This window comes from Microcaecilia unicolor, chromosome 1 (genome assembly GCF_901765095.1).
Source record: "Microcaecilia unicolor chromosome 1, aMicUni1.1, whole genome shotgun sequence".
Classification (NCBI taxonomy): Eukaryota; Metazoa; Chordata; class Amphibia; order Gymnophiona; family Siphonopidae; genus Microcaecilia; species Microcaecilia unicolor.
Window position 1 is genome coordinate 230,461,971 of NC_044031.1, and position 17,476 is coordinate 230,479,446.

The following is a 17,476-nucleotide window of genomic DNA, read 5'->3' on the forward strand; positions in this document are numbered from 1 at the left end:
GTGAATTTTCCCTAAGTCATTTTAATAAAGGTCTATGGATTTTTCCTTTAGGAAGCCATCCAAACCGTTTTAAAACCCTGCTAAGCTAACCACCTTTACCACATTCTCTGGCAATGAATTCCAGAGTTTAATTACACATTGAGTAAAAACATTTTCTCCAATTTGTTTTAAATTTACTGCTTTCTATCTTCATCGCATTCCCCCTAGTCCTAGTATTTTTGGAAAGAGTAAGCAAACGATTCACATCTACCCCTTCCACTCCACTCCACTCATTATTTTATATACCTGTATCATATCTCCCCTCAGCCATCTTTTCTCCAAGCTGAATACCCCTAGCCACTTCAGCTTTTCCTCATAGGGAAGTCGTCACATCCCCTTAATCATTTTCGTCGCCCTTCTCTGTACCTTTTCTAATTCTAATCTGTTACTTTGCACTAGACCAACACCACTTTGGTAAAATATTACTAAGCTTTTAACATTCATAAACTGAATTTCACATTTTGTGGCTTAGCTTTCATATTAGTTCACTGTAATAGCACATGTAATTCAGTCTTATACTGCTCTTTGCATTCCATGTGCAAAAGCAGGCAATTTCTAATTTTTCTACATTTCCACCTCTTCTTACTCTATGGAGCTAGCTACCACCTCATGGTCAAAATTGTGGATTTCATAATGTGTTCAGATCAAAACTGCAAATATCTGTTATCTTGGGTTTTTTTGTTTAAATTTTTTTCAGTTTTATTTTGGTTCATCAGACTGAAGTTATTTTAATATACATTTTGTACCTATAATTACCACACAACATAATTTGATTTCTTTTAGCTACATATTTATCTATTTACTTCAATTTTTATGTCGCCCATCCTACATTGGCTATGAGTGACATATATCTAGCAGATGCTTGGGGCTGGCAATAAGTCATTGACCATGATCAGTCTCTAACACCTGCCAAATCACCCAAACCTCCAGCCTGACCAAGCACTTCCCCTTTAATATTTGATTCTTCATACAGCATTTCAGGCATCATGATACTTCAGACATACAGAGCAAGCATTTAAGCACAAACTGTCAAACTCTATACAGCAGAAACATTCCTTTGATGACCTGGCATACTGCTAATCCCTAACTTTAGCAGGATCACAAGCTTTCTGACATGGATAATCCCAACAGCTTTGATAGTCCATGGGCATCCTGGCCTCCTCTGGTTGTGCCTCTGCTTCCCTGGCATTTTTCTATTTTTTTCTGCCAGTTTCCTGTTCCTGGCAATGGGTTCTCCCAAGAGAAACTCTGGTCTATGTAAATCCATAATTAGTGTGCCTCATATTTCTCAGTAATTATCACATTCTTCTGACTGGCTTTAGGTTAAGACCTTCTGGGACTACAACTTCCAGCAGTCTCCTGCTCTGTTAGTCTTGGAACTACAACTCTTAGCAACCTCCTGTTTTCCATCTCTCTCTCTCTCTCTTAGGGGGTCTTTTACTAAGCCACGGTAGCATTTTTAGCTAGCAGTAGACAAATCAGCTGGTGGCAAACACTGAGATGCCCATGGGCGTCTTGGCATTTACTGCCAGCTGATTTCTACCGTGATCTAAAAATGCTACTGCGGCATAGGAAAAGATCCCCTTAAAGCAGTGTGTCCTCTGTGTCAGGCTGGCTACGTTCTCCCTCTCTCTGAAATGATTGGGACTGTGCAAATTCCAGCTCTTTCACATACAGCTGGAATTTGCACAGTCCCATTATGTAAAGGCTTTACATATGGACGCTTCTGGTCTGTCTACAATGTTACTGCATCTTTCATATTTCATTAAGAAGAATGGGACTACTGTGTCAGCAAACAAAGAATAGTTTAAATAATTTTATATTTGACCAGCTAATTTGGTACTTCATTTCTATTTCCTAAGCAATACTAGGAGTATTTTAGCCTTATCCTTGCTTGTAAATATGTAATCTCAAATCAATCACAACAGTGCAAACAAATTATTTACCATAGGTGTAGCTTCTGTGAAATCCATCAGTAGGTCACCAGGTTCCAAAGAAAATGAACTGCCTATGTTTGTGGGGCTCTAAATGCAGAAAAAATGTTGCTTGTAAATATATTGCACATCTTTCTAGACACAGGATATGTGAAACTGGCTTCATTACACTAGAATCTGCAGTCTGAGTAAAAGTAAATTCACTACAAGTAGCTTATTCAACACAAAATTGGATAGGAAGCAAAAAAAATATATAGGATTTTAGTCAGTAATTGAACATGTGGATATGCTAGCACTGTGCCTATGTCTAGACTCTAGATCTAGATTGATTTGTACTGAAGACTCTTCACTCCCCAACCCTTCTGGCTGATTACATTATAGTACTTTATCTTGAAAGAATATATAATTGATTTGTCCTTTTACTCCAGTCTCCATACCTAACCAGTCATCTGTCTTTATATTAATTGACCACTATGTTTCCATACTATACCTTCTTACAAGGTGACAGCTGGAACTCTCTGTCAGAAACTTGTGGCATTTCAGCTTTTTGTGATGTTGCAGCTGCTTCCATTGCTACAGTCGCCGCCAGTGCTGGAGGAAGGTCATCTTCATCACTGTGGGATTAGTGATGAAGTTAGTTATTACATTTCCTGTGATTTAGGAAGTAAATTCTAGGCAAAACTATTTGCCTTATAGCATACAGAATCCTTTTGTTTTCACCATTATCTATATGTCTGCAATACAATCTTTGCAGTTACTGTAAATTAAAAAAAAACACTAGAATCTTTAAGTATTTTTTGTAAATTGTGATATTGTTTATTGTCTGATATAGATTTTTAAGACCACCAAGGTCTTTCTGTAGAATGCTATCATGGTACAAACACTTTTCTTCTGCCTTGTCAAATCCATACAGAGAGATAAGTGGTCTTGAAAGTTCTATATGTTCGCCCTCCCCAATACCTGTTTGCCCCTTTTTGGATAATTCTTGCTTTATCCAATAAACATTTTATGTATAAAATTTAATATATTATACATTCAGTAATTCAAATTGAATGATAGAAGTAAAATTAAAACAAACAGGAAATATTCAAAACAGAAGGACCAAGAATAAGGTAAATCAATATAAGAAAAGAAAAAAAAACATAACATAGAGGCAAAATTTCTTTTCCCAGCATAAGCCAAGATTCAAGGATTTAAAGCCAATAAGTCCCTTCTTCTGAGTTGGGTCCAAAAAAGCACTGAACAATGCTCCCATAATTCTTGCTTTATCCAATAAACGTTTTATGTATAAAATTTAATATATTATACATTCAGTAATTCAAATTGAATGATAGAAGTAAAATTAAAACAAACAGGAAATATTCAAAACAGAAGGACCAAGAATAAGGTAAATCAATATAAGAAAAGAAAAAAAAACATAACATAGAGGCAGTGGTGTGCTGGAGCAGGCTCTCACAGGCTCGCAAGAGCCGGTTGTTAAGTTTTTAAGAATTTTGGGAGCCGGTTGTTAAAGTAGGGCCCTCCATGGCTACTTTAACAACTGGCTCCCAAAATGTGGGCTTGGGTCCCCTGCTGAATTATCTTTTACTTTGCTGGTGGGGATGCTGAGCCCTGCCAGCCAAGTAAATAGACTACTGCTGCTCCCCGCTCCTTGTTTCCAGCTCTGGGCAGCAGTCTGGGACTTCTCGAGCATGTAAGAGAAGTTCCAGCATGCTGCTCAAAGCAAGACGTTGGGAGTGGTGGCAGTCCATTTATTGGCTGCCAGCAAAGGTATGCCTAGCGTGCCCGCACGAAAGGAGGGAGGAGAGAGAGGCAAGTGTTGTTCCCTCCCCCCCCCCCCCCCCCCGGCCACCCCTGGCCCTTCCAAATGCAGAGCTGGCTACGTCCGGAGAAAGAGCCTGTTGTTAAAAATTTACCAGCACACCCCTGCATAGAGGCAAAATTTCTTTTCCCAGCATAAGCCAAGATTCAAGGATTTAAATCCAATAAGTCCCTTCTTCTGAGTTGGGTCCAAAAAAGCACTGAACAATGCTCCCATAAACAGGTCCCTCACATGTCCATGGCATAAGTTCAAATCATAATCTGATCAGATTCCAACAGAAAGGTTAGCAATAAGGTGCATAAAAGTCACTAACTCTATGGAATTCTCCAGAAGAAACATCAAATCCAGTCACTTTATGCTGACCATTTTCCAGGCACACAAACTCTGGACAGTCATCCAGATTGAGATTGACAATAATACCATAATTAAGAAGTGGATAATTAAAGATGTCACCAGTAGAGTCCATTATCTGAAAGGCGTCTCATAGCTGGTCCAAAATTACTTCAGATCTTCCCGCATCTAGATTCAGCTAACCAGCAGAGGAAATAAGGTGACCCCAAGTCAATGACACCATTTATTCCACTCAAATGCTCCTCCTATTCCCCTAAACTGGGGAACAGGCTGCCAGGATGTTCCCCTCCATGGAAGCAGCAAACTGTATTCCTTCTCGGACAGACAGTCCTCCCGAACTTCCAGCCGGATTGATTCTGGGTTGCAGAAGTGCATTTCACATGTCAGTCTAGCCAACATACAGTGGTGGAAATAAGTATTTGATTCCTTGCTGATTTTGTAAGTTTGCCCACTGACAAAGACATGAGCAGCCCATAATTGAAGGGTAGGTTATTGGTAACAGTGAGAGATAGCACATCACAAATTAAATCCGGAAAATCACATTGTGGAAAGTATATGAATTTATTTGCATTCTGCAGAGGGAAATAAGTATTTGATCCCCCACCAACCAGTAAGAGATCTGGCCCCTACAGACCAGGTAGATGCTCCAAATCAACTCGTTACCTGCATGACAGACAGCTGTCGGCAATGGTCACCTGTATGAAAGACACCTGTCCACAGACTCAGTGAATCAGTCAGACTCTAACCTCTACAAAATGGCCAAGAGCAAGGAGCTGTCTAAGGATGTCAGGGACAAGATCATACACCTGCACAAGGCTGGAATGGGCTACAAAACCATCAGTAAGACGCTGGGCGAGAAGGAGACAACTGTTGGTGCCATAGTAAGAAAATGGAAGAAGTACAAAATGACTGTCAATCGACAAAGATCTGGGGCTCCACGCAAAATCTCACCTCGTGGGGTATCCTTGATCATGAGGAAGGTTAGAAATCAGCCTACAACTACAAGGGGGGAACTTGTCAATGATCTCAAGGCAGCTGGGACCACTGTCACCACGAAAACCATTGGTAACACATTACGACATAACGGATTGCAATCCTGCAGTGCCCGCAAGGTCCCCCTGCTCCGGAAGGCACATTTGACGGCCCGTCTGAAGTTTGCCAGTGAACACCTGGATGATGCCGAGAGTGATTGGGAGAAGGTGCTGTGGTCAGATGAGACAAAAATTGAGCTCTTTGGCATGAACTCAACTCGCCGTGTTTGGAGGAAGAGAAATGCTGCCTATGACCCAAAGAACACCGTCCCCACTGTCAAGCATGGAGGTGGAAATGTTATGTTTTGGGGGTGTTTCTCTGCTAAGGGCACAGGACTACTTCACCGCATCAATGGGAGAATGGATGGGGCCATGTACCGTACAATTCTGAGTGACAACCTCCTTCCCTCCGCCAGGGCCTTAAAAATAGGTCGTGGCTGGGTCTTCCAGCACGACAATGACCCAAAACATACAGCCAAGGCAACAAAGGAGTGGCTCAGGAAGAAGCACATTAGGGTCATGGAGTGGCCTAGCCAGTCACCAGACCTTAATCCCATTGAAAACTTATGGAGGGAGCTGAAGCTGCGAGTTGCCAAGCGACAGCCCAGAACTCTTAATGATTTAGAGATGATCTGCAAAGAGGAGTGGACCAAAATTCCTCCTGACATGTGTGCAAACCTCATCATCAACTACAGAAGACGTCTGACCGCTGTGCTTGCCAACAAGGGTTTTGCCACCAAGTATTAGGTCTTGTTTGCCAGAGGGATTAAATACTTATTTCCCTCTGCAGAATGCAAATAAATTCATATACTTTCCACAATGTGATTTTCCGGATTTAATTTGTGATGTGCTATCTCTCACTGTTACCAATAACCTACCCTTCAATTATGGGCTGCTCATGTCTTTGTCAGTGGGCAAACTTACAAAATCAGCAAGGGATCAAATACTTATTTCCACCACTGTATAGTCCAAGCTCTGTCCAACCTCTCAGGGCCACTCACAGCCATACTTCCTTCTGTTACTGGACAGACACTGTGATTCTCAAAAGCTGGCAGGACAATGTGGGGAGGGTCTTCGGGCATGGACGTGTAAGTCTGAGCTTTCTTTTTTTCTTCCCCATCTCAGAACCAGATATTGATCACGGAGCTCTGTCCAAGACAACCTCTTTTAGCACCATCTTGGCCCTCTAGCAGGTTTGGGACACAATTCATCTGGTTTTTCCTCAGATGCCTGTCTGATATGGGTGACCCTACAGCATAGCCCTCTGAGTCATGGGGCACTTTTATTCAATAAAAGGTATCACAACCTAAAAAGAATCCAGTTTTCTCATAGACAAATATGGCTTTTGGAACCCTACACTATATAAATTTTATAAAGTTCACCAGGGTAACTTGTAACCATATACCATACAAACACTTAAAATAATGTCTTTTTATCAATAACATTTACAATTTATAAAAGCTTACAGACTACCTTCCTGACCACAAACTGCACTTAGCCAATGCAATGTACAATAAGAACCCTCCATACAGTATAAAAAAGCAATGTACAATAATAACCCTCCATATAGTATATCAAACCACACAATCAATATAAAAACCATGTACAACTATCAAATTCCACAAAATAATCAAATATATAAAGATAACGCAGTAAAGCAAAGCAGAGTTTGGTTGTTTACCCACCTGCCCCTCCAACTACCGCCCCATCTCTCTTTTACCCTTCCTTTCCAAATTACTTGAGCGTGCTGTTCATAGCCGCTGCCTTGATTTTCTCTCCTCTCATGCCATCCTCGATCCACTTCAATCCGGTTTTCGCCCCCTGCACTCGACTGAAACGGCACTCTCTAAAGTTTGCAATGACCTGCTCCTGGCCAAATCCAGAGGTCACTACTCCATCCTCATCCTCCTCGATCTTTCCGCCGCGTTTGACACTGTCAATCATGATTTACTTCTTGCCACGCTGTCCTCTTTTGGGTTCCAAGGCCCTGTCCTCTCCTGGTTCTCCTCTTATCTCTCCCACCGCACCTTCAGGGTACACTCCCATGGATCTTCCTCCACTCCCATCCCACTATCCGTTGGAGTTCCCCAGGGATCTGTCCTTGGACCCCTTCTCTTCTCAATCTACACCTCTTCCCTGGGCTCGCTGATCTCGTCTCATGGTTTTCAATATCATCTTTATGCTGATGACACCCAGCTATACCTCTCCACACCTGACATCACCGCGGAGACCCAGGCCAAGGTATCGGCCTGTTTATCCGACATTGCGGCATGGATGTCCAACCGCCACCTGAAGCTGAACATGTCCAAGACCGAGCTCCTCGTCTTTCCTCCTAAACCCACCTCTCCTCTTCCTCCACTCTCTATCTCTGTTGATAACACCCTCATCCTCCCCGTCCCATCTGCCCGCAACCTCGGAGTCATCTTCGACTCCTCCCTCTCCTTCTCTGCGCATATCCAACAGACTGCCAAGACCTGTCGCTTCTTCCTCTTCAACATCAGCAAAATTCGCCCTTTCCTCTCTGAGCATACCACCAGAACTCTCGTCCACGCTCTCATTACCTCTCGCCTTGATTACTGCAACTTACTCCTCACCGGCCTCCCACTCGGCCACCTATCCCCCCTTCAATCCGTTCAGCATGCTGCTGCATGTCTTATATTCCGCCAAAACCGATATACTCATATCACCCCTCTCCTCAAATCACTTCATTGGCTTCCGATCAGATATCGCATACAATTCAAGCTCCTCCTCCTTACCTACAAATGCACTCAGTCTGCGGCTCCTCACTACCTCTCCACCCTCATCTCCCCCTATGTTCCCGCCCGCAACCTCCGCTCACAGGACAAAGCCCTTCTCTCAGTACCCTTCTCCACTACTGCCAACTCCAGGCTTCGCTCATTCTGCCTTGCCTCGCCCTATGCCTGGAACAATCTTCCCTCACCCATACGCCATGCCCCCTCCCTACCCATCTTCAAATCTCTGCTTAAAACTCACCTTTTCAATGCTGCCTTCGGCGCCTAACCGCTCTAGAAATATGAAATGGCCCAATCTATCCACCCTATCAGATTAACTGCTCACTCGTCCTCCAATCTATCCACCCTATCAGATTATCTGTTCACTCGTCCTCCAGATTGTTCACTTGTCTTTTAGATTGTAAGCTCTTTGAGCAGGGACTGTCCTTCTATGTTTAAATTGTACAGCGCTGCGTAACCCTAGTAGCGCTTTAGAAATGCTAGTTAGTAGTAGCAGTAGTAGTAGTAATTACAGTTTCACTGTAGGAATAGCCAAGCTAGCTGCTTATAAAAGATAATATAATTTATCTCCTGACTAAGCTCTATTGGCAACCTATTCTACAGGGTCAAGGTCATGCTAGAAAACACTCGCCTGTATTCTCAACCTCTTTCATACCCTAATAGAGGATATGGACATTAATATTTCCTGACTGAAACATAATGACCTTGCCAGAGTATACTAACAGGCCTGCACATCACACTCCCCAGAAAACCAACACCAAAATTTTAAATTGAACTCAAGCTTCTACTGGTAACCACTAAAGAGTACACAGAAAAACCTAAGACCCATGTAAGGAGTCTAAATGGCCCAGGCTGCTGAAAACCTGAAACCTGTTCAGCAGCCTCAAAGGGAGGGAGATGCACAAGACCTTAAGACAATCTAAACAGGGCAACAAATAAGCCTGAAATATAGACTAAAAGGGGGTCCATCCCAAAGAATGCACCATCTCCACACCATTCGTAATTTTTTAAAAAAGTTGCAGAAAACATATGGGATATCCTCTAGTCTAAGATGAACTGGGGATCCAAAAAAACCATGAAATTCCTTACACCCTTAGATAAATTAATATCCACATGTCCAATTTTTTTAAACCAGAAAGACAAACAATGAAGAACATTGGAAGACTAAAGAGGACGAGGAAAACTTTAAAATATTGGGAGCTTTGCTTTTGCATTTGATCATCAGACTAAAAACTGAGGGGACATGCCGTGCATGCTCAGAATTTTCCACTAGTGCTGTGCTTTCGAAGAGCAGTTTTGTCCCAGCACTGTCAGAAGACATCACCCATTTGTACATCTAATTACTACTACTACTACTTTACATATGGACGCTTTCTAAAGCGCTACTAGGGTTACGCAACGCTGTACAATTTAACATAGAAGGACATTCCCTGCTCAAAGGAGCTTACAATCTAAAGGACAAATGTACAGTCAGTCAAATAGGGGCAGTCTAGATTTCCTGAAAGGTATAAAGGTTAGGTGCCGAAAGCAACATTGAAGAGGTGGGCTTTGAGCAAAGATTTGAAGATGGGTAGGGAGGGGCTTGGCGTAAGGGCTCAGGAAGTTTATTCCATTCTGATAATTACATTCTGCTTATTTATGGAGAACGCGTTAATCACCTTAGAAGTAAGTCTGAGTTATTGTTGATCACAGACAGCAGTTATGGACTTACAAGCTGTACTGTCGAGTTAACTTCTTCAAACGCGGAGGTTTAATTTCCTGCTTCCCTGAAGATCCAGAGGACTGTGCTGTGTCTGCTCGTATAGGGGCTGGGCTTCTGAAAATGAAAAGGTCTGATTTTAGTCATTCAGATCATTCCTCATCAAAAGATACTGCACTAATTGCTTTGCCAGAATTGAACTGAGAATTCAGAAGTGTATGCTTACTGTTGTTTTAGTCACACTATCAATTTCTAATCCCTGGCCTGGCCAGCATTTAAATACTGAATAACAATGTATATACAAATGAATTAAAATATCTATGCAACATGAAAAGACATGTTTTAGATGAAATACATAAATTCCACTTTGCATCAAGAATTCTCATTTCCTGGAAGAACAGGGATTAACATTTACAAGACAAGGACGAGCCCCTTGAGGCTCTGATATTTGTTAAACAAACTCAAAATGCAAAGATACTGTAATTTAGTTCAGCTGTGTAAAGCATCATTATTACATTATGATTACTTGGGCAAAATGAAAAGCAAATATGTGTGTATTAAGTAGAATACGTTTTAAAATAAATGATATTTAATTAAAGTCTCTAGATAACAGCAAAACAATTTTTTTTATCTGTAAAGTTTACACATTTCTTCTCTAAGAAGTTTGTTTTATCTGAGCTTGTACAGGAAATTTAATGAACTTGAAAAATCAAAATCATTTTTTTAATGGATGTGAACCTTTCTCTGCTTCAGAGCCAGTTGAAAAGTATTAGGTATCCTAGACAAAACTTCTGCCATGCACCCCCTCTCAATTAACTTTTATACTCCTAGCAACTTCCTGCCACCCCCCAATATTTTGATCATTAAACTCAAGATTCATGATCACCTCATTAGAACACCATTGCTTCTAGCACAATCCTAGAAAAACACATTTGAACATCAAACTTTTAAATATTAAACTTTGTGTTATAAATTCATACAACATAAGAGCTATTTCCAAAAATCATTTATAAGGGCAAATGGCTATTGGAATACTGCCTGTTTTTCCTGCAGGTAAAAATAATGCACTGATGAGTTTGAGAAGCTGTCAAAATCTATTCCTTTGCTTTGGCAGCAGGGGCTCTTTGCTGCCCCTCCCCCAAGAATCTGCTGCCCTAGGTGACCAACCTAGTTTGCTTAACAATTGGGCTAGCCCTGCTTCCTTCATAAAACTACAGGGAGGCTTGTGTAGCATGCAATCATATTTTATAGCTACATATACAGGTTTCCTTGCTAAAATAAGTCCTGAATTTCATACTCTGCCTTTTTCACTAGCGCTTGTAAATGCAGGGAGAGAAAACAAATAGCCTGGATTTTGTAAATATTCAATAACAGTTTTCTAAAGTACATGCAAGAGAAAGAACAGTGATCCTCTCACGTGGGGAACTGAGTGAAAACACTCAGCTGGATTCACATACTTCTTGGCTTATAACAGCCTGGGGATAAATGTACATTGGTTGCCAGTACTCATCTTCAGTTTGCCCATAGAAAAAAAGGGTAATGCAAGTCTAAATAACAAATAGGTTAAACTCATTATCATAGAAACCTATTACCAGCTCCTTTTTATCCCCTCACTAACCTCCATCAACAAGGACATGAAAGTGGTGGCATGACAGCAACAGGAGCCCCTGAAAGAATCCTTCTTGCTTCTTCTCTACATGCAAGGTTAAACCAATGCCTTTTATCACCAGAAGGCAAAAACAATTCAGTGCCTTCAGCGTCTTGAAACAGGTTACATTATGTTCTTCCATGTCCTGAATAAAATAGTTTTTTCCTCTTGCAAACTATCATTAAGAAACTGTTCTTTCAAGTCACTGTAGACAAATATTCCAAAGCCATTGTAAAAGAACTTTAAGAGGAGAGAAAAAAAGAGGTGAAGGGAGAAGTTGTAGGGGTGAATGGAAGGCTGAAGGAGTGAGTATGGAGGGGGGGGGGGGGGGGAAACAGAGGAGAGAATGTCTAGAGACGAATATACACTAGTTCAGGGGTGGACAACCATGGTCCTGGAGGGCCACAACCCTGTTTCATTTTCACAATGAATATGCACAAGATTGATCTGCATACAATGGAAGCAGTACATGCAAATCAATCCCATGCATATTTATTGTGGAAATCTTGAAAACTCGACTATGCTGTAGACCTCAAGGCCTGTGGTAGTCTACCCCTGCACTAGTTGATACACACACATAGAATTATCCCCAGATATACTCATCTATACTCTCTACAACCACTCCTGTATTACAGTTACACAGACCAGAAGTTACCATTGCCTCTAATATAATCTCCCCCTAGCCATCCATCTACACATGCTATTGAGATACACCAACGATCCAAACCTGTCCTTGGGGAACCCCAGTCAGTCAGGTTTCCAGGATATCCACAAAGAATATTCATGAGATCAATTTGAATACACTGCCTCCACTGCATGCAAATTTTTCTAATGCATATTCATTGTGGATATCCTAAAAATATGACTGGCTACTTTGGATTACTGTAATCTTGTACTGACTGGCTGCTTGATTACAATTTATGCATTTCTGATGAAGTGTTAGATATTCCAGTAGATAGGAAATGGTCTGCTTGTGCACCCATCTTCCCCCCCCCCCCCCCCCCCCCCGAGACTTTGATGCATATCAGGAAGAAAAATCTGAATCATAGTTACGTTATGCTAGGGTCCATGTTAGGAGTCAGCATTCAAGAACAAGATCTAGGTGTCATTGTAGACAATACACTGAAATCTTCTGCCCAGTATGCGGCAATGCCAACAAAGCAAAAAGGATGCTAGGAATTATTAGGAAAGGGATGAAAAATAAATTCAATAATATTAGAATGCCTCAGTATCACTCCATGATGTGACCTCACCTTGAATATTGCATTCAATTCTGGTCACTGTATCTAAAAATCAGATATAGAGGAATTAGAAAAGGTTCAAAGAAGAGCAACCAAAATGATAAAGGGGATGGGACTCCTTCCATATGAGGAAAGGCTAAAGAGGTTAGGGCTCTTCAGCTTGGAAAACTGAGGTCTATAAAATCCTGAATGGTATAGAACGAGTAAAAGTGAATCGATTTTTCACTCTTTCAAAAAGTACAAAGATCATGGGACACTCAATGTAGTTACATGGAAATACACTTAAAATAAATAGGAGGAAATATTTTTTCACTCAAAGAATAGTTAAGCTCTGAACTCGCTGCTGGAGGATGTAGTAACAGAGGTTAGGATATCTAGATTTAAAAAATGTTTGGACGAGTTTCTGGAGGAAAAGTCCATAGTCTGTTATTGAGATGGATATGGGGGAAGCCATTGCTTGTTCCGGGATTGGTAGCATGGAATGTTGCTACTAATTGGGTTTCTGCCAAGTACATGTGACATGGATTAACCACTATTGGAAGCAGGATACTGGGCTAGATGGAACATTGGTCTGACCCAGTATGGCTATTCTTATGTTATGTCTTCTAATAAATAGGCTATTGAATACTGGCTGTCCTTTAGATAATGTATCCTCCTTTTTGTTAAAATATCTACCTTTAGAATTGCTAGATTGGCTAGCTTTCTTTATCAATACAATGCTAAAGTTAGGATGGTTTTCCCAATCCATGAGTAAAATTGTCCTTACTCCCATTCCCAAAAAGGCTGATGCCGATTTATTGTAGGTTTTTGGCTTGTTGCAAATTGTAGGTTTTAGGCTTGTTGCAAATATACTAGTTCTTATAAAATTGTTGAATTTGTGGTGAGATTCCAGTTATCAGATTATTTAACAGGTGGCATTTGTTGCATGATTCTCAGCATGGTTTTCACAGTTTCCACAGCACTGAAACTTTGTTATTGGTGTTGATATCTGAAGTGAGGACATTTCTTTGGTTTGGTCAGAATTTGAATAATATTTCATTCCAAACCATTCAGATGTCCATTGCTACAATACCAACGCCAAACATCTTCTTTTCCATTTTAGTGTCTTCTATTACCTTGATGTGATTGATGGCAATATGTTTTTGTATTTGCCTATGTTTGCTTTTATTTTTACTTATTTGTAAAGTATAAATAAAGTGGAAAAAAATCTTGACAGTGACCCAGGGAATATTCCAACACACTGAAATTTTGTTATATCACTCCATGGTGTAGACCTCACCTTGAGTATTGCATTCAGTTCTGGTCACCGGATCTCATAACAAATATAGCGGAATTAGAAAAAGTTCAAAGAAGAGCGACCAAATGATAAAGGGGATGGAATTCCTCTCGTATGAGGAAAGGCTAAAGAGGTGAGGGCTCTTCAGCTTGGAAAACAGACAGACGAGGAGAGATATGATTGAGGTCTACAAAACCCTGAGTGGAATACAATGAGTAGAAGTGAATTAAATTCAATTAAATTGGCGAGCACCAAAATGTGCGCACATAATTTTTGGCAACTTTTATAGAATTAAAGGGATGAAGAACACATATAGGTATGCATTTCAAAATCTGCATGCATGCTTTGAGACTCTGCCCAAACACCTACACTTGGGTTGAGTACAAATACACACCTACTGATGCATACTTGTACAGGTAAGGTAACTTTATGAGAGGTTTTTATGCATGTATAACCTGTGAAAAATTCTTTATCAAATTACCTCCATAGAGGACATATACAAATGTAAACCTTATTCAGAGGAGCAGTAAATTTTTACTTATGCATTTGTGTGCTACTGAAACAAATTCTGATAGCCAACATTTTAAAGCACATGAGCGCTTTGATGCCGTTATATAATATGCTTTAAGTAGATGCACTGTTACAAAATTAGCCCCCTTTAAAACAGTAGCATGGACAGGCCTCTTTGCCACTGGTCACAGAAGAACCGGATAAGGAGCAGTGATCTGTAGAAAGGTGAATTGGCTGGCAAGAAACAGATCTGACAAATATGTCAGAATAAAAGGGGAACTTTTGCACTTAGTGACAGTTGACCTGTTTTTCTGATGCATGAGACATGACATGTGACAGTTGAAATGCTGGAGGTGATGGAACAGTGCGAAAAATTACAAGTATATTATAAGAGAGAGCATATAGAAACAAAAACAAGAAGTATTGGTCTAGTGGAAAATGTGGTTGGAAATAGGAGTTAAGGGAACTCTAATGTGACAATTGAACACCTGAACATAAGTCATGTAAACAAGTTTTTCAGCCAGTATAAATATAAGGATAACTTCTGTAGAAAAGGGGCAGATCTTCTCTAACTGAGAAATCAGGTAGTACCAGTCTCCCGTCTCTCCCACCCCCCCCCCCCCCTGGTCTAACCTGCTGGCTTAGCATTTGTTTTCTCACTGGTCTTTGCTTTTTATTTCTATCATAATAAAGAAGAAATTGCTTATCGTAGCCTTGTATTATATACTTTTATTTCTTAGGTACTAAGTACTTTTGGTACAATAATTGGTAAGTAAAGTTATTACTCAGTAGGGTAGGTTTTTAGCATGTAAGGGTGGTCAGTATGGTTCCCTACAGGGATTTATGCTACTTCCCTCCCCCCCCCCCCCCCCCCCCCCCATTGCTTACAGTACACACACATACACACAAAAGGGCAAATTAGAAGACTGGTCTAACGTTTGGCAATTAAAATTCAATGCGAAGAAATGCAAAGTGATGCACTTAGGGAGTAGAAATCCACGGGAGACGTATGTGTTAGTCGGTGAGAGTCTGATAGGTACGGACGGGGAGAGGGATCTTGGGGTGATAGTATCTCAGGACCTGAAGGAGACGAAACAGTGTGACAAGACGGTGGCCATAGCTAGAAGATTGCTAGGCTGTATAGAGAGAGGTGTGACCAGCAGAAGAAAAGAGGTTTTAATACCCCTGTATAAGATGTTGGTGAGGCCCCACCTGGAGCATTATGTTCAATTTTGGAGGCCGTATCTTGCGAAGGATGTTAAAAAAATGGAAGCGGTGCAAAGAAAAGCTACGAGAATGGTATGGGATTTGCGTTGCAAGACGTATGAGGAGAGACTTGTTGACCTGAACATGTATAGCCTGGAGGAAAGGAGAAACAGGGGTGATATGATATAGACGTTCAAATATTTGAAAGGTATTAATCCGCAAACGAACCTTTTCCAGAGATGAGAAGGCAGTAGAACTAGAGGACATGAAATGAGATTGAAGGGGTGCAGACTCAAGAAAAATGTCAGGAAGTATTTTTTCACGGAGAGGGTGGTGGATGCTTGGAATGCCCTCCCGCGGGAGGTAGTGGAGATGAAAACGGTAACGGAATTCAAACATGCGTGGGATAAACATAAAGGAATCCTGCTCAGAAGGAAGGGATCCCCAGAAGCTTAGCCGGTGGTGGGAGGCCGGGCTGGTGGTTGGGAGGTGGGGATAGTGCTGGGCAGACTTATACGGTCTGTGCCCTGAAAAAGACAGGTACAAATCAAGGTAAGGTATACACAAAAAATGGCACATGTGAGTTTATCTTGTTGGGCACACTGGATGGACCGTGCAGGTCTTTTTCTGCCGTCATCTACTATGTTACTATGTTTAGAACAAGTTAGAGACAACAAAACCATCATAAAAGCTTCAAACTAGGTCAGTGTTTTAGATTGTTCAATTTCAGCTATAACATGGTTTGACTTGTGATGCTGCTACTGCTGATAAGTTTCCAACTCCTCTAATTCAGCTTGTGTGCTTTCTCTCCCTTATGGAATAAAAACAAATCAGTAGTACTGCAGTTCTATATTAAAGCTCCAGACGTGCTTTAAACATTGTGGCATCTCCTGCAACATAACAAGGACATTTGGACTAAGATGGGATGTCACCGTTTTATTGCACTTAGGGAGGGTAATTTTCAAAATCATTCCCTTGTAAAAGCAGTGTTTTTCTGTGGAAATGGAAGTCTGAAAACGTGTCTGTTCTAAATGTACGTACGGTTACAAAAAACAGCCAGAACACGCATAACCTTACTCATTGTTGGAGGGGGCATTCCCAAAGCAGGCCTGGCTACACTACTGATGGGCACCGTTGGTTATACTTTTGAAAGTTCAGAATGCATGAGCACATTGTAAACCATGAAAACTGTGTGCCCCAAATAGAAGGTACATATGTGTGCACACAATTTCCTGGTATGATTTCAAAGTGAAAATATTTGCAAATTCTTCATTAATGTGGACAGTTACAAAAACCAATTAGGGAATAACTTTTTTAATTAAAAAAAAAAAAGAAATTTAAGCTTTGTAACTGATGTACTCTAGCTTGACATTGCCGAGGGGTTACAAGGTAAGGTTTGCCTTTTTGCGGATGACACCAAGATTTCCAACAGAGTGGACACCCCGGAGGGTGTGGAAAACATGAAAAAAGATCTGAAGAAGCTAGAAGAATGGTCTAACGTTTGGCAATTAAAATTCAATGCGAAGAAATGCAAAGTGATGCACTTGGGGAGTAGAAATCCAAGGGAGACGTATGTGTTAGGCGGGGAGAGTCTGATAGGCACGGACAGGGAGAGGGATCTTGGGGTGATAGTATCTGAGGACCTGAAGGCGACGAAACAGTGCGACAAGGCGGTGGCAGTAGCTAGAAGATTGCTAGGCTGTATAGAGAGAGGCGTGACCAGCAGAAGAAAGGAGGTTTTAATGCCCCTGTATAAGACGTTGGTGAGGCCCCACCTGGAGTATTGTGTTCAGTTTTGGAGGCCGTATCTTGCGAAGGATGTTAAAAAAATGGAAGCGGTGCAAAGAAAAGATACGAGGATAGTATGGGATTTGCGTTCCAAGACGTATGAAGAGAGGCTTGCTGACCTGAACATGTACACCCTGGAGGAAAGGAAGAACAGGGGTGATATGATACAGACGTTCAA

At 41.1% G+C, this 17,476-nt stretch overlaps 1 protein-coding gene across 1 annotated transcript in view; it reads right to left on the minus strand.

Annotated features, from left to right (window-relative positions):
- Positions 1 to 1,992: 1,992 nt before the first annotated feature.
- Positions 1,993 to 17,476, minus strand: part of LOC115473946 (band 4.1-like protein 4B) — a 76,948-nt gene continuing 61,464 nt past the window's right edge. Inside the window, exons 6-8 of the mRNA XM_030209203.1 lie at positions 9,642 to 9,746; positions 2,472 to 2,587; positions 1,993 to 2,063 (exon numbers count right to left, since the gene is read on the minus strand). Of these exons, the coding sequence (XP_030065063.1) occupies positions 2,062 to 2,063; positions 2,472 to 2,587; positions 9,642 to 9,746 (223 nt within the window). The 3' untranslated portion in view covers positions 1,993 to 2,061. The remainder of the gene's footprint in view (positions 2,064 to 2,471; positions 2,588 to 9,641; positions 9,747 to 17,476) is intronic.